Source organism: Doryrhamphus excisus, linkage group LG13, assembly GCF_037039965.1.
Source record: "Doryrhamphus excisus strain RoL-2023G ecotype Guam linkage group LG13, RoL_Dexc_Guam_v1.1, whole genome shotgun sequence".
NCBI classification, from domain to species: Eukaryota; Metazoa; Chordata; class Actinopteri; order Syngnathiformes; family Syngnathidae; genus Doryrhamphus; species Doryrhamphus excisus.
Window position 1 is genome coordinate 17,023,604 of NC_136369.1, and position 15,297 is coordinate 17,038,900.

Consider the following 15,297-nt stretch of genomic DNA (forward strand, 5'->3'; position numbering starts at 1 on the left):
AGGCTAACCAACTCATGTGTTGTTCCACACAAGCTGACAGCCGAGCCGTCGCCTCGGATAAGGAATCGTCTCTGAGAAAGGGCAAGTGAAAACCCTGTTCAAGAGAAGCTTGCCTGTGTGCGGCCCATAAGCCAATTTGCTGTGGCGTGGCTCTGCTGCATACTGAGCATGCCCCGTCTCTTATTCCGTAGTTTGTCTTAGAGCGCTGCCTGATTGCGTAACAGGGGTGATGAGCGCTTGTATATTCTGCTTTTACTGGCTTTGGGAGCTGAAGGGACTCATGTCCCGGCCATCACCAGGCTGCAGGCCTGAGACTTGCTATGTGTCAGCCTTTTAGCTAGAAGCATTCTGCATGATTTTGTCGTTTAGCAATAATAGAAAAAGCAAAACAAAAGTCTTTTCTTCACTTTCCCAAGTGCTCTCTTTTCATTTTCTCGAGGTGTTTTGCATTTATTTGTGACCTAGGTATAGCGGGCCTGCTGTTATCCTAGCCAGCTTTGCACAGCGCTTCTGGCAAGCAGTTTTACTGAGATCCCTCGCCTACAGTGTCCTTGGCACACTCATCCTTGCAGGACTCAGCTCTGAGGCAACAGATGGAGGCTTCTGTGATGTTGTAGGATTAAGGCTCTGAATCCTGTCCCAGCCATCTCTGTGGCAGCACTGGAGTTTATTGTCTGCGATACTAAGCTTACCGCAGCTACACATTTGGTACCTCATATTCCCCCCCACACACAAAACCTGCTCAGTGATGACATTTACTCATCAAATATTCCAGCCTCAGGATTACAGACTGTAAATATCCTAAAAATACTAATTTAAAAAAAAACATAACACAGTGCAATTCTATATTGACGATATACCAGAATGTCAGTCGAGTGCAAAATCTCTGCCAACCAAACTGTTAACAAAAGTGGCAAAGAAAATAACTGTTGTTGTTCACCCCATCTGTTCGTTAATTAGCAGGCTACTTCCTGGTTCACAGATGACGACAAACAATCGCACGCTGCATTATGATTCAGCGAGGTGTGGAACGGTTCTATATACAATATCTCACAAAGTGAGCACACCCCTGTAATATTATAAAGGATAATAAACTTAGTCATACTTGATACATATTCCAGTTTAAATTTACTTTCCACTGAAAATACTCAACATACAGTCATTACTGCGTAAATGACTGGTGGTTGTGCCATGATATGGGGTTGCACGAGTGCTTCTGAAACTGAGGAGCTATGGTTCATTAAGGGGAAATATTCTATCATGTACTGAGACTTTCTGACTCAGAGAATGATCCCCTTCCTTCGAAAAAACTGCGCCACAGAGTAGTTTTCCCAACAGGGTAACAAAACCAAACGCAGTGAGGTGTAAGAAAATATAGTTTTGGTGATATATCGCGATACTTTGTTCCACGATACTGTATCGATATTAAAAAGTATATGGATATTTGTAGGCATTTATAATGCAAATAAAATACAAATAAAAATGTGTTTAGTAAGTGCATATTGCTGTAATTTTTCCAGGAAATAGTCTTTAACTACAAGAAAAAATATATATATATGTATCCCACATTCTAAAAACATGCTAGGTTAATTGGCGACTCCAAATTGTCCATAGGTATGAATGTGAGTGTGAATGGTTGTTTGTCTATATGTGCCCTGGCTGGCGACCAGCCTCTCTCCCGAAGACAGATGGGATAGGCTCCAGCAACCCCTGCGACCCTCGTGAGGATAAGCGGTAGAAAATGAATGAATGAATGAATAATGGAAACGAAAATAATACAATAAAATAAACTTGTCAGCTTGTTATCATGAATGTACCAGTCCAAGGTCGCCAGCACCCCCGCAACTCTTGTGAGGAAAAAGCGGTAGAAAATGAATGAATGAATGAATGAATATACAGTAAAGTATCGTTATATCAATATCGGTTATAACGAATTACTACTTATTACGATACTATTTTCATTTCCCGGCAAATTTCTAGTCTTTTATGATATAATTAGTTCCGTTAGTACGATACCCGGTTATTATGATAATCCGGTTACTACGATGCCCTTTTCATCTCCCGCCAGCCAATTTGGTCTGCTTATATCGATACAAAAGCAGCTTAAATCAATCTTTGCTTAAGGATTTCAATACCAAAAAAGAACACGGCGAACGGCTGCTTGCAGTCAACTTTATTTTTCACACTTCCACCACCAGAGCACAGCACACACACACCGATTCCCGCACTTCCTGGTTCACAGGTCATGCTCAACCCGCCCCACATAGCTGGCCAAACACATGCCTGTATAGAATCTATACACACGAGAGAAACCACGAACGCAGTTGGTTCTTCTGTTGCAGGCATGTGTTTGGCTCGACATTGCTCTATACTATAGAACAGGGGTCGGGAACCTTTTTGGCGAAGAGAGCCATGAAGGCCAGATATTTTAAATGTGTATCTGTGAGAGCCATATACATTTTTTTAAACATTGAATGCAATAAAATGTGTGCATTTTTATGTAAGACCAACAGTTTTAGATAATGGGCTCTAATTACGTAGACCAGGCACACTACCCCACGCCAATGGGGTGTGGCCAGCACACTTTTGTGAGCAGCGCAGTGTCCAATAATAAATCAAATACTTGTTGCCATTAATGCAACTTCTGCTGCTGCTTAGTTTTGCACCGTACTCAGTATATTTCATTCTTTTGGCCATCTTTGCCAGAAGGCTTGGTTCTGCAGCTTTCGCTAGGTGACTATTTGACTAAAGGAGGAAAGTTTACATTTACATCTTAATGACCGAGGTACACTACCGCATTACCCAGTAATAATCAAGTTTTAGTGTTTGACCTGGAAAATATCATCAGGAAAGATAGATATGGTTAAGATATAGATATGATAAGAAAATAGATGGATGGATTAAAATGCATAAGAAAGTTGTTGATTTTGAATATTATTTTTAACAGTCATTTCTGTGATGGTTTACTTTAAAATGTTAGCAAAAATAAATTTTTATTGTGGTAAGAAATGCTTGAGAGCCAGATACAGTCATCAAAAGAGCCCTACCTGGCTCCCGAGCCATAGGTTCCCTACCTCTGCTATAGAACAATGTCGAGTGCATTATTGCCCACTTTTAATGCAGTTCGGCGCAGGAACGGATATATGGATAGTCCGGTTATATCGGTATTTTTTCCGACTCCCGAGAATATCGCTATAACGAGACTTTACTGTATATCGCCTTGTTAACAGTATCGTGATATATCGTATCGCCAGATTCTTGCAAATACACACCGAGTGAGATGTACCAATTCTGTATAGTATTACCCCTTGAGAAGATACCAAATCTTTGCGGCAATGTAGGGGATGTACTCACTTTTAAGAGATGTTATCTATTATCCGGTGATAAGGAATATCACGCTAACTGCGCCTACCCTACTGTTTACTATATGTTAAAATGACTGACAAGGTCGTTACACGACAATGCTTGAGGTGACTTGGCGGAGGATTACGCAACGCATACAATGGATAAAACTGAAAGCTGCTCCGAAGCATGCGATTTAACGCCTCTCTCTCTTTCTGTCAAGTCTATCTGTCGACGTCCTAATGCATATCGTCCTCTCTGACAGCTACGACCTCGACCCCTCCTTGCGCATACGCACGCGGCCTCTCTCTCTCTTTATCTCCGCCTGGCACAAACAGTTTCATCATCGCAGGAGTGTGAAATTGAGGTTTTGAGGCTCGTTTAGCGCCACTCCGATGGTTGTCTCTCTGCACTGTCACTCACTGATATATAATACAGTCACGGGATAAGGCGCAAATGAGCTTGGCCACTCCCCCTGCTCAGGTCAGCACGTGTGCTCCATAATTAGAGTGCGGGGGGGGGGGGTGATGTCAGCCAAGAGCTTAGACCCCCCCTCCACCCCGTCCCCGTCTCTCTTGCTCCATTATCCATGTGCAGCTGAAAAATGCTCACTCCGGGCCTCATCCCGCTTAATTGCATGGAAGGAATTATTGTAATTTGGGTGGATTAGTGGAAGAGCGGTTATCCTCTGATGGGAGAGTCAAATGAAGACTCTCACCTGTTCTATTGGCAGATTGTTGCGGTGCATGTCGTCTATGTCTCATTTCTTAAACAGTCATTATCCTCGCTTTCATTAATCAGAACCAATTTCAACAATTTTGGCTTGAATTCTCTTTTGTGGAATTCACTTTGGAGTTACATTTTGAATAGAAACATCTGGAGGCTCTAATACTTTACTGATCCTTCCCTTCCATGACTTCAATGTGATTCATTATGAAATGTTTTTGTTTTAAATTAAATCTTTATTTATTATAATTTATTATGGGCTTGCTCAGTAATGCAAGCCCATATTGTTATTCCTTGTGATGTTTAGCTATTATTATATCTTAATCTTCCCATTTTTGCTCGCGTAATGCCAAAACCGCAAGAAGGACCCCCACACATGTTACACCGCCGGAATCCTGACGCTCAGGACTACAGCGGTATTTATTTTTTGGAACGTTTTGTGTAACCATGGCGACGCTATTCACCAAAACGTTCAAAAATGGGCCACTAGATTAGATACACCTCTTCTTCCACATTCCGGGGAAAAGGAGAATTTACAGACTTTTCACAGCCCTTGTAGCTCAGCCATACGGCCATGATTTACGGCTCATTTTTTAGATAAACTTCTCAACTCTCTCTGTGGCTAAATGCTAATTGCTAGCATGTTAGCATGTTAGCATTTAAGCTAATTTACTCATGTCTAAAGGCAAATACACACATGGCATGATGTAGGGAAGTTCTAGGACAACCTTGGCACTTTCTAAACTTGAGGCCCTCTTGCTAGGTGCTAGCATGATGACTGTTAGCATGTTAGCATTTAAGCTAATTTACTCATGTCTAAAGGCAAATACACACATGGCATGATGTAGGGAAGTTCTAGGACAACCTTGGCACTTTCTAAACTTGAGGCCCTCTTGCTAGGCGCTAGCATGATGACTGTTAGCATGTTAGCATTTAAGCTAATTTACTCATGTCTAAAGGCAAATACACACGTGGCATGACGTGGGGACACTATGGGACTGCCCCAAACTTTTCGTGACCTGAGGCTGTCTTGCTAGGTGCTAGCTTGGTAGCCGTTAGCATGTTAGCATTTAAGCTAATTTACTAATGTCTAAATGCAAATAGACACATGGCATGATGTGGGGACACGATGGGACTGCATCTACCTTTTCGGTACTTGAGGCGTTCTTGCTAGGTGCTAGCATGGTAACCGTTTGCACACCGGGCCCGAGGTTCAGAGCACAGGTGGCAAGCCCATCAAAATTTCCGCGGGAATTTTCTAGTTTATTATATTATATTATAATTATTTATTATAATTAAATCTAAAATTAAATCTTTTTTTTTATCTTTGCAACACTTTGAGCAAGTCATGCACGCTTTTATTTCATCACGTCTGGACTACTGTAATGCACTTTACTCTGGAATTAGCCAAAAGTCTCCCTCCCGTTTACAGTTAGTCCAGAACTCACAACATCACCCCAATTCTGGCCTCCCTACATTGGTTGCCTGTTCGCTTTAGGATTGATTTTAAGATTTTATTGTTTGTTTTTAAGGCGTTGAATGGGCTGGCACCCAAATACAGCTCGGACCTAGAGGGCCAGCTCCAACTTGTGGTGCCTAAGACGAGACTTAAGACCAGGGGGGAACCAAGCCTTTTCTGTGGTTGGCCCCAAACTATGGAACTCTATCCCCTCCCAAGTAAAAAAAGGCCCCCAACATCGAAAGCTTTAAGTCTCGTCTTAAAACCCACTTTTATTCTCTGGCTTTTTTATTGTAATTGGTTTTATTTTTTATACTTTTATTGCTTTAATATTTTAATATCTATTTTACTATTTTATTTCTTAAATGATCTTTTAGTTTTGGATTATTACTTTTTATTTTTACTAGTCTGTGCAGCACTTTGGAAACTCTGTTTATAAAATGTGCTATATAAATAAAGTGGATTGGATTGTTTCTCCCCGAATCTTGCTGTGCGATATTACTCATTGCAGGCTCTTGGTTAAATTTTTTACATTTTAAAAATTTTAAAAATTTAAAGTTTTTACCGAGGAAGGTGCGTGGCAAAGCGATACTGCAGCTGCCACAATGATTTCCCAAAATTGGATACAGCAATAGGGGGTATGTGAATAAAAATTCAAAACAATTAGCGCCTAACACTCACAATTACGCCTCAACACCTCACGGTGCAAGAACGGAGCAGTAAGGACACGGAGCATGAAGTTGTTCATTGCTCTGTGTGCATCATATGAACAAATAAGTAAGTCCGATGATTATTTTGTGCGTTAAGAGGGTTTAAATCTTGAAGATTTCGTTTATATTGGTGTTCCAATCTCTGCACGTTGCACCTGTGAGAACCTGTCACTGTGAGTGGAGGTTACCTTGAAAATTCGGCTTTATGGTTGGTTGGTTGTATTTTTGTACTTTATATACTGCGTTATCATGATTGTTAAACGTTCCACTTCAATTTGGCATTAAATTAATAAGCATATTTAAACCGTAGCGATTGTGAGTGGACAAAAAAAGTGATGCTCAAATTCAACCCATTCAAATAAAAGGATGCCAACATCAGACTGGAATAAAATATCCAGAATTAACAGAAAATTAACAAATTAATTATGTTAAATATTTTTAAATGATATGCATGATGATTACTGATCTTTTTATAAGCGCTCATGTGAAACTTTCATCAAAATGGCTTCTTATTGTGCGGGGACTGCTGGGGCGCTGGGCAGTAGGTGGGTGCACTCAGGGGCTAGAAGGGGTCGGGGGTCAGGTGGGTTGGTGGTGTGCTACGGCAATGTCCTGGGGTTTTGCCGGGGTGTCCGATGTTCCCACTCTTCTTTTGTTGTTTTGTCTTATGTAAGATATTTCGTGATTATATGTGTGGAAAAAAAAAATCACTTATTGAATTGGTAACTGCTCTGGATGTGGAGAAGGGGTAGGATTTAATAAGCTTTGCTTCTTCCTGCTCCTTTTCAGACATGTGTAGCAATGAATTGTTGTGTGTTATACAATATCTATATATACATATATAAGTATAAGTGTATGTATAAGTATATATATATAAGTATGTATATATAAGTACATATAAGTGTATATGTGAGATACATTAATGTAACATAGTATGCATGTCTGAAATAAGAGAAGAGAAAATGTGAAATCAAAAGGTCAAATTTTTTACTCAGAAATAGTATGGGATTAATCACTATTAACTTAAAGTTAATTAAGTTAATTAAGATTAAAAGAAAGGTTTATGTTGTTTTAAGTGTGCAGGAGTAAGGGTTACATGGCTACATGACTGTAAAAAATTAGGGAACTACTAGCCTACATGATATTCACGTCAGCATCTGCTTGGTTACATCAGCGCGTGTATGTGAGTATTAATTTGTATTGCTTTTTGAGATGAAGTATAATGAGATTTGCTGAGCTTTCGTTGAACTTTTACTACGGTCAGAGACATTTGATTTGGGAGGTTCGACAGTATCAGGCATCAATTTATGTCATGATCATAGACCTAATCTTAGCAATGGTGTCTGTATGGAATCCAAAAATAGTCTCGTTTTCACTGCATTTTCTAAACCAGGACACTAATTACATGCTTTGCGCTTCCTTGCTGTAATTACTCATGACGCCTTCAGTGTCATACTTCTCCTTCCCCAGTATATTAATTATTTCTCTCTGTCTCTCTCTTTTTTTTTTTTTTTTATTCTAGCAAAACCTTATGTCACAGGCCATAAACGAAGTGAAAATAAAAACGAGGGTGAAAATGCAACGCTTTACTGCAAGTCAGTCGGGTATCCACACCCAACCTGGACATGGCGTAAATTGGATGGAACTTCCCCAACGGTAAGTTATGTTGATTTAAAGATTTAAATACAGGGTATATTTAACAGACTAATTAAGCAATTTAACGCTCCCAGGAAATCGATAACTCCACTGGACGCTTCTTCATCACCAGTAGAGACAACTACACCGAGCTCAACATCATAAACTTGGATATTAACACAGATCCTGGAAAGTACGAGTGCAATGCCACCAACGTCATTGGGACCATTGCTGAGAGCACCATCGTACGGGTGCGGAGCCATCTCGCACCGCTTTGGCCTTTCCTGGGTGTGCTTGCAGAAATTATAATCCTGGTAGTCATCATCGTTGTGTACGAGAAACGCAAGAGGCCGGATGACATTATTGATGGTAAGGAAATGCAAATTTATGAACTATAAGCTGGATTTTATTTTGAAGGTTATCTGAGGATAATGTCGTACGATTTTTGTGTTTGCAATAAGAAATGGTGTGGAAATCGCAGACTATCATGATACAGTATTATATTTACAAATTTACGAAAAATAACGTCAATAAAATATTTGCAGTGTTCCCTTGTTTATCGCGGAGGAATAGTTTAAATCCGCGATGTAGCCAACTGAATTTTTTTTTTACATTAATTGTGTATGTTTTAATGCTGCAAAACCACTCACCATACACTTAATACACTTTCTCAGACAGGCATTAGCATCACTCGCATTAGCATCACTCGCAAAGTTCATATTTCGTTTGAATTTTGATGATACTAGGTTAGACAGAAAAAATTATCAAGTGACGTAATGCATATTTTACTCCTTTGACAATACCTCGTCATACTTGCGCTGTTTGGCTGTAGCGTTTTTGTATCCTAACATATTGTTCCCGTTGTCGTATTTTAGTCCTTATACTCTATGAACCAAAAATTGAGTGAAAAGGATGCAATATATGGTGATATTGATATCACTAGCAAAGTTCATATTTCGTTTGAATTTTGATGATTAATCTACTAGGTTAGACAGAAGAAATTATCAAGTGACGTAATACATATTTCACTCCTCTGACAATACCTCTTCATACTTGCGCTGTTTGGCTGTAGCGTTTTTGTATCCTAACATATTGTTCCCGTTGTCGTATTTTAGTCCTTATACTCTATGAACCAAAAACTGAGTGAAAAGGATGCAATATATGGTGATATTGATATCACTAGCAAAGTTCATATTTCGTTTGAATTTTGATGATCAATCTACTAGGTTAGACAGAAGAAATTATCAAGTGACGTAATGCATATTTCACTCCTCTGACAATACCTCTTCATACATGCGCTGTTTGGCTGTAGTGTTTTTGTATCCTAACATATTGTTCCCGTTGTCGTATTTTACTCCTCATCCTCTATGAACCAAAAATTGAGAGAAAAGGATGCAATATATGGTGATATTGATATCACTCGCAAAGTTCATATTTCGATAGAATTTTGATGATCAATCTACTAGGTTAGACAGAAGAAATTATCAAGTGAGGTAATACATATTTCACTCCTCTGACAATACCTCTTCATACTTGCGCTGTTTGGCTGTAGCATTTTTGTATCCTAACATATTGTTCCCGTTGTCGTATTTTAGTCCTTATACTCTATGAACCAAAAATTGAGAGAAAAGGATGCAATATATGGTGATATTGATATCACTAGCAAAGTTCATATTTCGTTTGAATTTTGATGATCAATCTACGAGGTTGGACAGAAAAAATTATCAAGTGACATAATGCATATTTTACTCCTCTTCATACTTGCGCTGTTTGGCTGTAGAGTTTTTGTATCCTAACATATTGTTCCCGTTGTCGTATTTCACTCCTTATCCTCTATGAACCAAAAATTCAGAGAAAATGATGCAATATATGGTGATATTGATATTTTGTCCATACCAATAGACCCTAGTATCTTGTGATCCAGCTGAAAGAACAGAAGAATGACATAGCTCAAGGCTAATTTTTAACTGCATACATACAAATATGACCTTTGCAGATTTACGTTAGGTAAACAACAGGAGCCCTAACCTTCTGGGGTGTCTTTGCCTTTGACGGACAGCAACGGTAACAATGTGTTCATAAATATACTGTACATATCAAGACAAGATATGTAACTGAATTGGTCACTATTCTTTCCCCCTTCCCCTCACTTTTCAAATGGCACCATAATCTAAATGGGCGGTAAGTGAGAGATTCTGCATGATTCTAGAGATTTTGTTGCATCAGTTGCATTGACAAGCCTACTGCCCATTGCCCCCTGTCCCAAACTAAATGTCAATAATGTTACCCTTTTTCAGAGAAACATTGTTTTTTTTGGCTATTTCTATATTACTTAAAGTGCATAATAGGTTAGGTGTTTCCAGCGGCGACAAGCAAACAAAAAAAAAAAATCTCTGTTTGTGCTTAGCATGACTCCCTTCGCAATAAATTTTAAGCCTTCTGTGTTACACCATCATGCAAGTGTGGGCAGACACACTGTAAACTGAAAGGTAAACAACGCCTGCGAACAAAACTTCATATTAGTACTCTCAGCCCTGCAGCAAAGAGCTTCAGGCAACTGTGAGGCAGGCTGAGACTCGAGATCATGTCTTATTCATCTGAATCTGATTTTTTTTTTTTTTTTTTAAGAACAGTTTGGTACATTTCTGCATTTATTGAAATTTACTCCCACGTGTGCCAGCTGCCTCATGCTTGTGGTGGAGCCCAATTCCCAACGAGAACGTGACCCGTTTGAAAATGTCCCTAAAGCCCCAAGGCCCCCCCAGTCAAGAAAGGTTTAGTTTAACCTTTACTAATGTGACTTTATCATCTCCCCAAAATCGCCAAACAACTGCCGCACTATTATACAAAACACAACCGCGACAGCACCCTGCTGTCATTGTGGATTACAACGGGGCAACCAAACACTCTTAATACAGCCCAAACAAAAGCTTCAGGGTACATCTTGCTTTTGTTGATTTAAACCAAACAAAGAAGATTGACTCAGGGAAATGTGTCAGGAATATTAAATAGCTCGTTTTAATTCAGACTTGAGCTGTTCCCGTCTCTTACTGTGCTTACTTTACTGAAGTTGTCATCATTTCATGTGCCCCAAAATGAACAAGGAGTAGGTGATGTTTATACATAATTTACATAATGTACGCTATAATAACAGTGTGCTAAATACTGATACTGGCCACAACATTCATGCATTTCTGCCGGCAGTGAGTCTTTGAAATACAGTGGAACCTCTGTTTTCCTTGTCGTTTGGTTTTTGGTAGCATTTTTACATTTTCCAGTGGTTAACTTAATGTTACACTTGTATGACAAAAGATGTGTGAGATGCATCTATGTGCATTATGCATTTGTTGTTTAATATAAAACGTGATTGACAGTTATGACTAAGGTTTGCACATTTGGAAGGGAGCTCTGAACACTAGGTTTCAGGACTTCCTTAAATGGGCGTGCCCAGGTACAAGCTGAGATGGACTAATCACAGAGGAGTGGGCGTGCCTGGAGTCAGGCCGTGGGTGGAATAAAATAAGACTGTTTTGGAAACTTAAAGGAAATACAGCTGGAATATGTGCAGATTCTGGAAGATCTAGAAAGCTTTATGTGCTGGTTATCGTGTGTAGCTGCTCCATAGGAGTCCACGACTCAATACAAAGGGTCGTAAAAAAGCGCAAATGAGTATAATTGGCCCCCTTTAAGATACTGCAGATTTTTCAATTTGCAATATTTTCGATGGGAAATATCATTTTTAAATCGGAACAATTTGGCCTTGTCCGGTAACAGATTGTGTTCTTCCTTAGAGGTTCCACTGTGTTAAGATTGGAAAATGTTTTCTATGACTTAATACGGATCCGATTACTTTGATTAGTGCTTATATGACCGGGTCAGGTTGTGTAACTACATTCTCTTAATGACAGAAGTATAAAATATTGAAGTATAACATATATTTATAAGTATAAAATATGTCTGTGTACATCCGGAATTTAAACGGCTCAAGCCAAATCAGTATGCGGATCAGATCCGTTGTGGCGACTCCATAACCAGGAAAAAGCTGAAAAAAACAAACAAAAACACTAACAAGGAATGATAACAACCACAATCAATGTCTTAAAAAGAAAATCTCTGATCTATTTATAAATAAAAGTACTTTCGTCTCCAAAGGAAATGAGTGCTTAATAACTATCAGTGATTCTTTTGGGACAAGCAACACGGAAAAATGTCTTAATAAAACATTTGCGTGCACCATTACATGTACAAGAGCACAAGTAAACTGTGTGCAAGGCCTCCCGTTGGTTTCATCCACGGAAAAAAAATGAAGCGATTAAGGTGGATTATATTTGCCATGTTTATGTCATTCAAATCAGCAATGAGGACTCTCAGCTCACGAGGCACAGCCTCTCTAAAATCTCCTTTTAGCAATGTGGATTCCCGCCGGTTTTGGCCCCCCCATCTGCGTGCATTATGATTTCCTGTATTTCAACACTTGGTGCTCCACAGCCGAGGGCTCTGAGGCAGAGGCTGGCTTTTCTAACACTGTGTTTCAAATCTAGTTGCTTACATTTCAGATTTCTGCTGTGTGATCATTTTGAAATAAAAATTTATTACAAATTTTTATTATTTACATTTAAGCAAATGTGATCACGTTGTTGCAGTCATGTGGGTACTCTCACACAGCAAAAATCTGGTATTCGTCATGTGCTTGCAGAGGCATTATAGCAAACACAGCTTGTGTGGCGTGTGCATAGGAGGTGTGAAAACAGTGGCATATGCAGACAGATATCCGCCTGCAAATCGATCCCAACGCCATGGATCATGACTAACATACAGTGATATGAAAAAGTTTGGGTACCCCTGGTCTTTTTCAAGATTTGCCTTTATAATCACTCGTTCTTGGGATCAGAAATTTCAGTTAAATATATCATATAGCAGTCAAACACACTGACGTATGAGAAGTGAATGACGTTTATAGGATTTAAAGCAGGGGTCTCAAACTCAATTTACTTGGGGGCCACTGGAGCTCGGGTCTGGTTGAGACTGGGCCACAAAAAAAAAACAAAACGCATTTATTAAAAACAAAAAAATAAAAAAAAAAACTTCGCTTTGGTTCCAATTTTCTACAAGAAAAGCTATGATAAGACATTCCACTGTTCTCAAATATCTTACTTTTTATTTTTCTACACAAAACAAGATGAAAAATAAATAAACAAATCAAGAATAAAGAAAATCAATCAATCAGTAATAAATAAATATAATAATAATAATAAAACGGCAAAGAATAAAAACTTAAGAAACCACATATAGTTGGTGGGTAGATTATTTTTTTCAGATTAAAATGAACAAAGCATTATTAGAGCCCTGTAGACATGACAAAACACGACTATAGTCACATTTATACTCTTTTTATTTACAACATATTGCGCAACTGCAGGGTCTTGAGACACATGCTAACTCACAAACTAGAGAGCTAGCGACCTAAACGATAGCCTTCAAGTTATTTCCTTTAAACTTAAAAAGCCAAAAACTTACCACTTCCACACGAATAGGGAGGATAACTATTAACAGTTATTTAACCTTTAACATGAACATTAATCAAACGTAATAGTTTTTTCTGGGTACATGATACCATACAGCATCCATATCAAACTTGCGCGGGCTAGCACTAACATTAAACTTTCATATCAAGGCGGGGGCCTCAAACTAGTGTCCTGCGGGCCACATTTGGCCCGCGGGCCGCGTGTTTGAGACCCCTGATTTAAAGGATTTATAAACATTGCACTTCTCATCTATCACTGTGTTCGTCTGCTATATGGTATATTTAACTGAAATTGCTGATCTGAACAACGAGTGATTTATAAAAGGAAAATCTTGAAAATTATCAGGGGTGCCCAAACATTTTCATACCACCGTAACTATCATACTCTGCTTCATATTAACGTCATGGAATGCCGCTAACACTGCCGATCTATGATGCAACTGCATGGAAGATGGAAGATACTGTATATGATTACGACTGGCCGTTGACTTGGTGTTACATTTTCATCCGTATGCCAACCACTAAACACCTCGTCAAAGGGCACCAAATGTAACCGATTCTTGTTGCCTTGTTTCCACTAAGCTGCACGGTTTAGTTGAGTTTGGTACTTGGCATGGGCATTTGACTAAAATATCCTTGATCCAGGGTTCCAAATCATTTCCCAGGACATTTTGAGCCACTACAGCTCAGTACTAGCGACACTCACCTGTTCCTGTACTGTTAAAATGTTTTTCTTGTATTCAAAACATATGAGTAGCTTTGTGCCGTTCAAAAAAAAAAAAGGTGCTGTGAGCAGGAATAACAATAAGCAGTAACTGCAGAGATTCTAAATGTGCTGCAGGGGAATCATACAACCACAATGATGCTGCGGGAAGCTCAATAAAGATCCGTATTTTGATGCCAAATCGGTCACAATATCTCATCTGTCGTGTATTCTATTTATTTATTTATTTTTGGCTCTTTCAAAAAATGACTGTGATATTGCTGGGTGTAATTAAAAGGCGGTTTCAAATGAGCCATCTGCAATCCTCCTACACGTATGCTCAAACTGAAAATGAGTAGTAACCCCCTGAGAATCATTTGGCGAATGAGTTCACATTAGATTTGCGGGTAGTTTAAAAGGGCCCATTGCAATGTTGTCAAACTCCACTATTCAAACAATATGTCACTGTTGGCCATTTTCTAATGCAGTGTGTGCGGCGCTATTGCCTTCCAAGAAACCTTTTTTTTTTTCAATATATCCTTCACAATTGTGTCTGTTAATGTTTTTCAATTTGACACAGTTTGTGCACAGCTGACTTCTATGATGTCAGTGCTTATCACCAGAGCACGCCTGTGTCACACCACCATTCAAAGCAATCTGTTCTCTGCAAACGTTCACGCTTGAAGGATTTTGTGGCCCATATTGAGGAACTCTGGAGTGTCTCGAAGGCTTTTTTTTTTTTTTTTTTTAAAGCAAAATGGCCAAAGTGAAACCGAGTCAAACGCCCCCCCAAAGTAAAATTAGCTGACTACAATACGAGCAATTCAATTAAACATCCATTACATTCAGAAACAGGCAAGCGGATGCTAACATAATAGACATAACAGTCATGCAGTCTATACCTTTGTATATGACATACGTCTCCCTTATTGTGTTTTTCATCTCCTGCATGTCAAAGATGATGAACCAGTCGGACCAATGTAAGTCAACAGACCTCTACATCATAAGTTATTTAACCTGCTTCGTGTTTCTAAAAGCTGTCTTTTCTTTCCTAGGAAAACAAACTCAACAAACAACCACAAAGACAAAAACGTCCGCCAAAGGAACATGAAATAAGCAATCGACTCAAGTAAGAGAAAGCATGTAGTGATTGGGAGAGGGGGGGGGGGGGGGGGGCAAATCTAAATATAGAACACAT

General features: G+C 39.1%; 1 protein-coding gene across 1 annotated transcript in view; it reads left to right on the top strand.

Moving 5' to 3' along the window:
* The window catches only part of LOC131139219 (neuroplastin-like), a 45,855-nt gene that overhangs the window by 27,964 nt on the left and 2,594 nt on the right, over positions 1 to 15,297 (top strand). Inside the window, exons 5-8 of the mRNA XM_058088592.2 lie at positions 7,760 to 7,893; positions 7,968 to 8,241; positions 15,058 to 15,079; positions 15,155 to 15,228. Of these exons, the coding sequence (XP_057944575.1) occupies positions 7,760 to 7,893; positions 7,968 to 8,241; positions 15,058 to 15,079; positions 15,155 to 15,215 (491 nt within the window). The 3' untranslated portion in view covers positions 15,216 to 15,228. The remainder of the gene's footprint in view (positions 1 to 7,759; positions 7,894 to 7,967; positions 8,242 to 15,057; positions 15,080 to 15,154; positions 15,229 to 15,297) is intronic.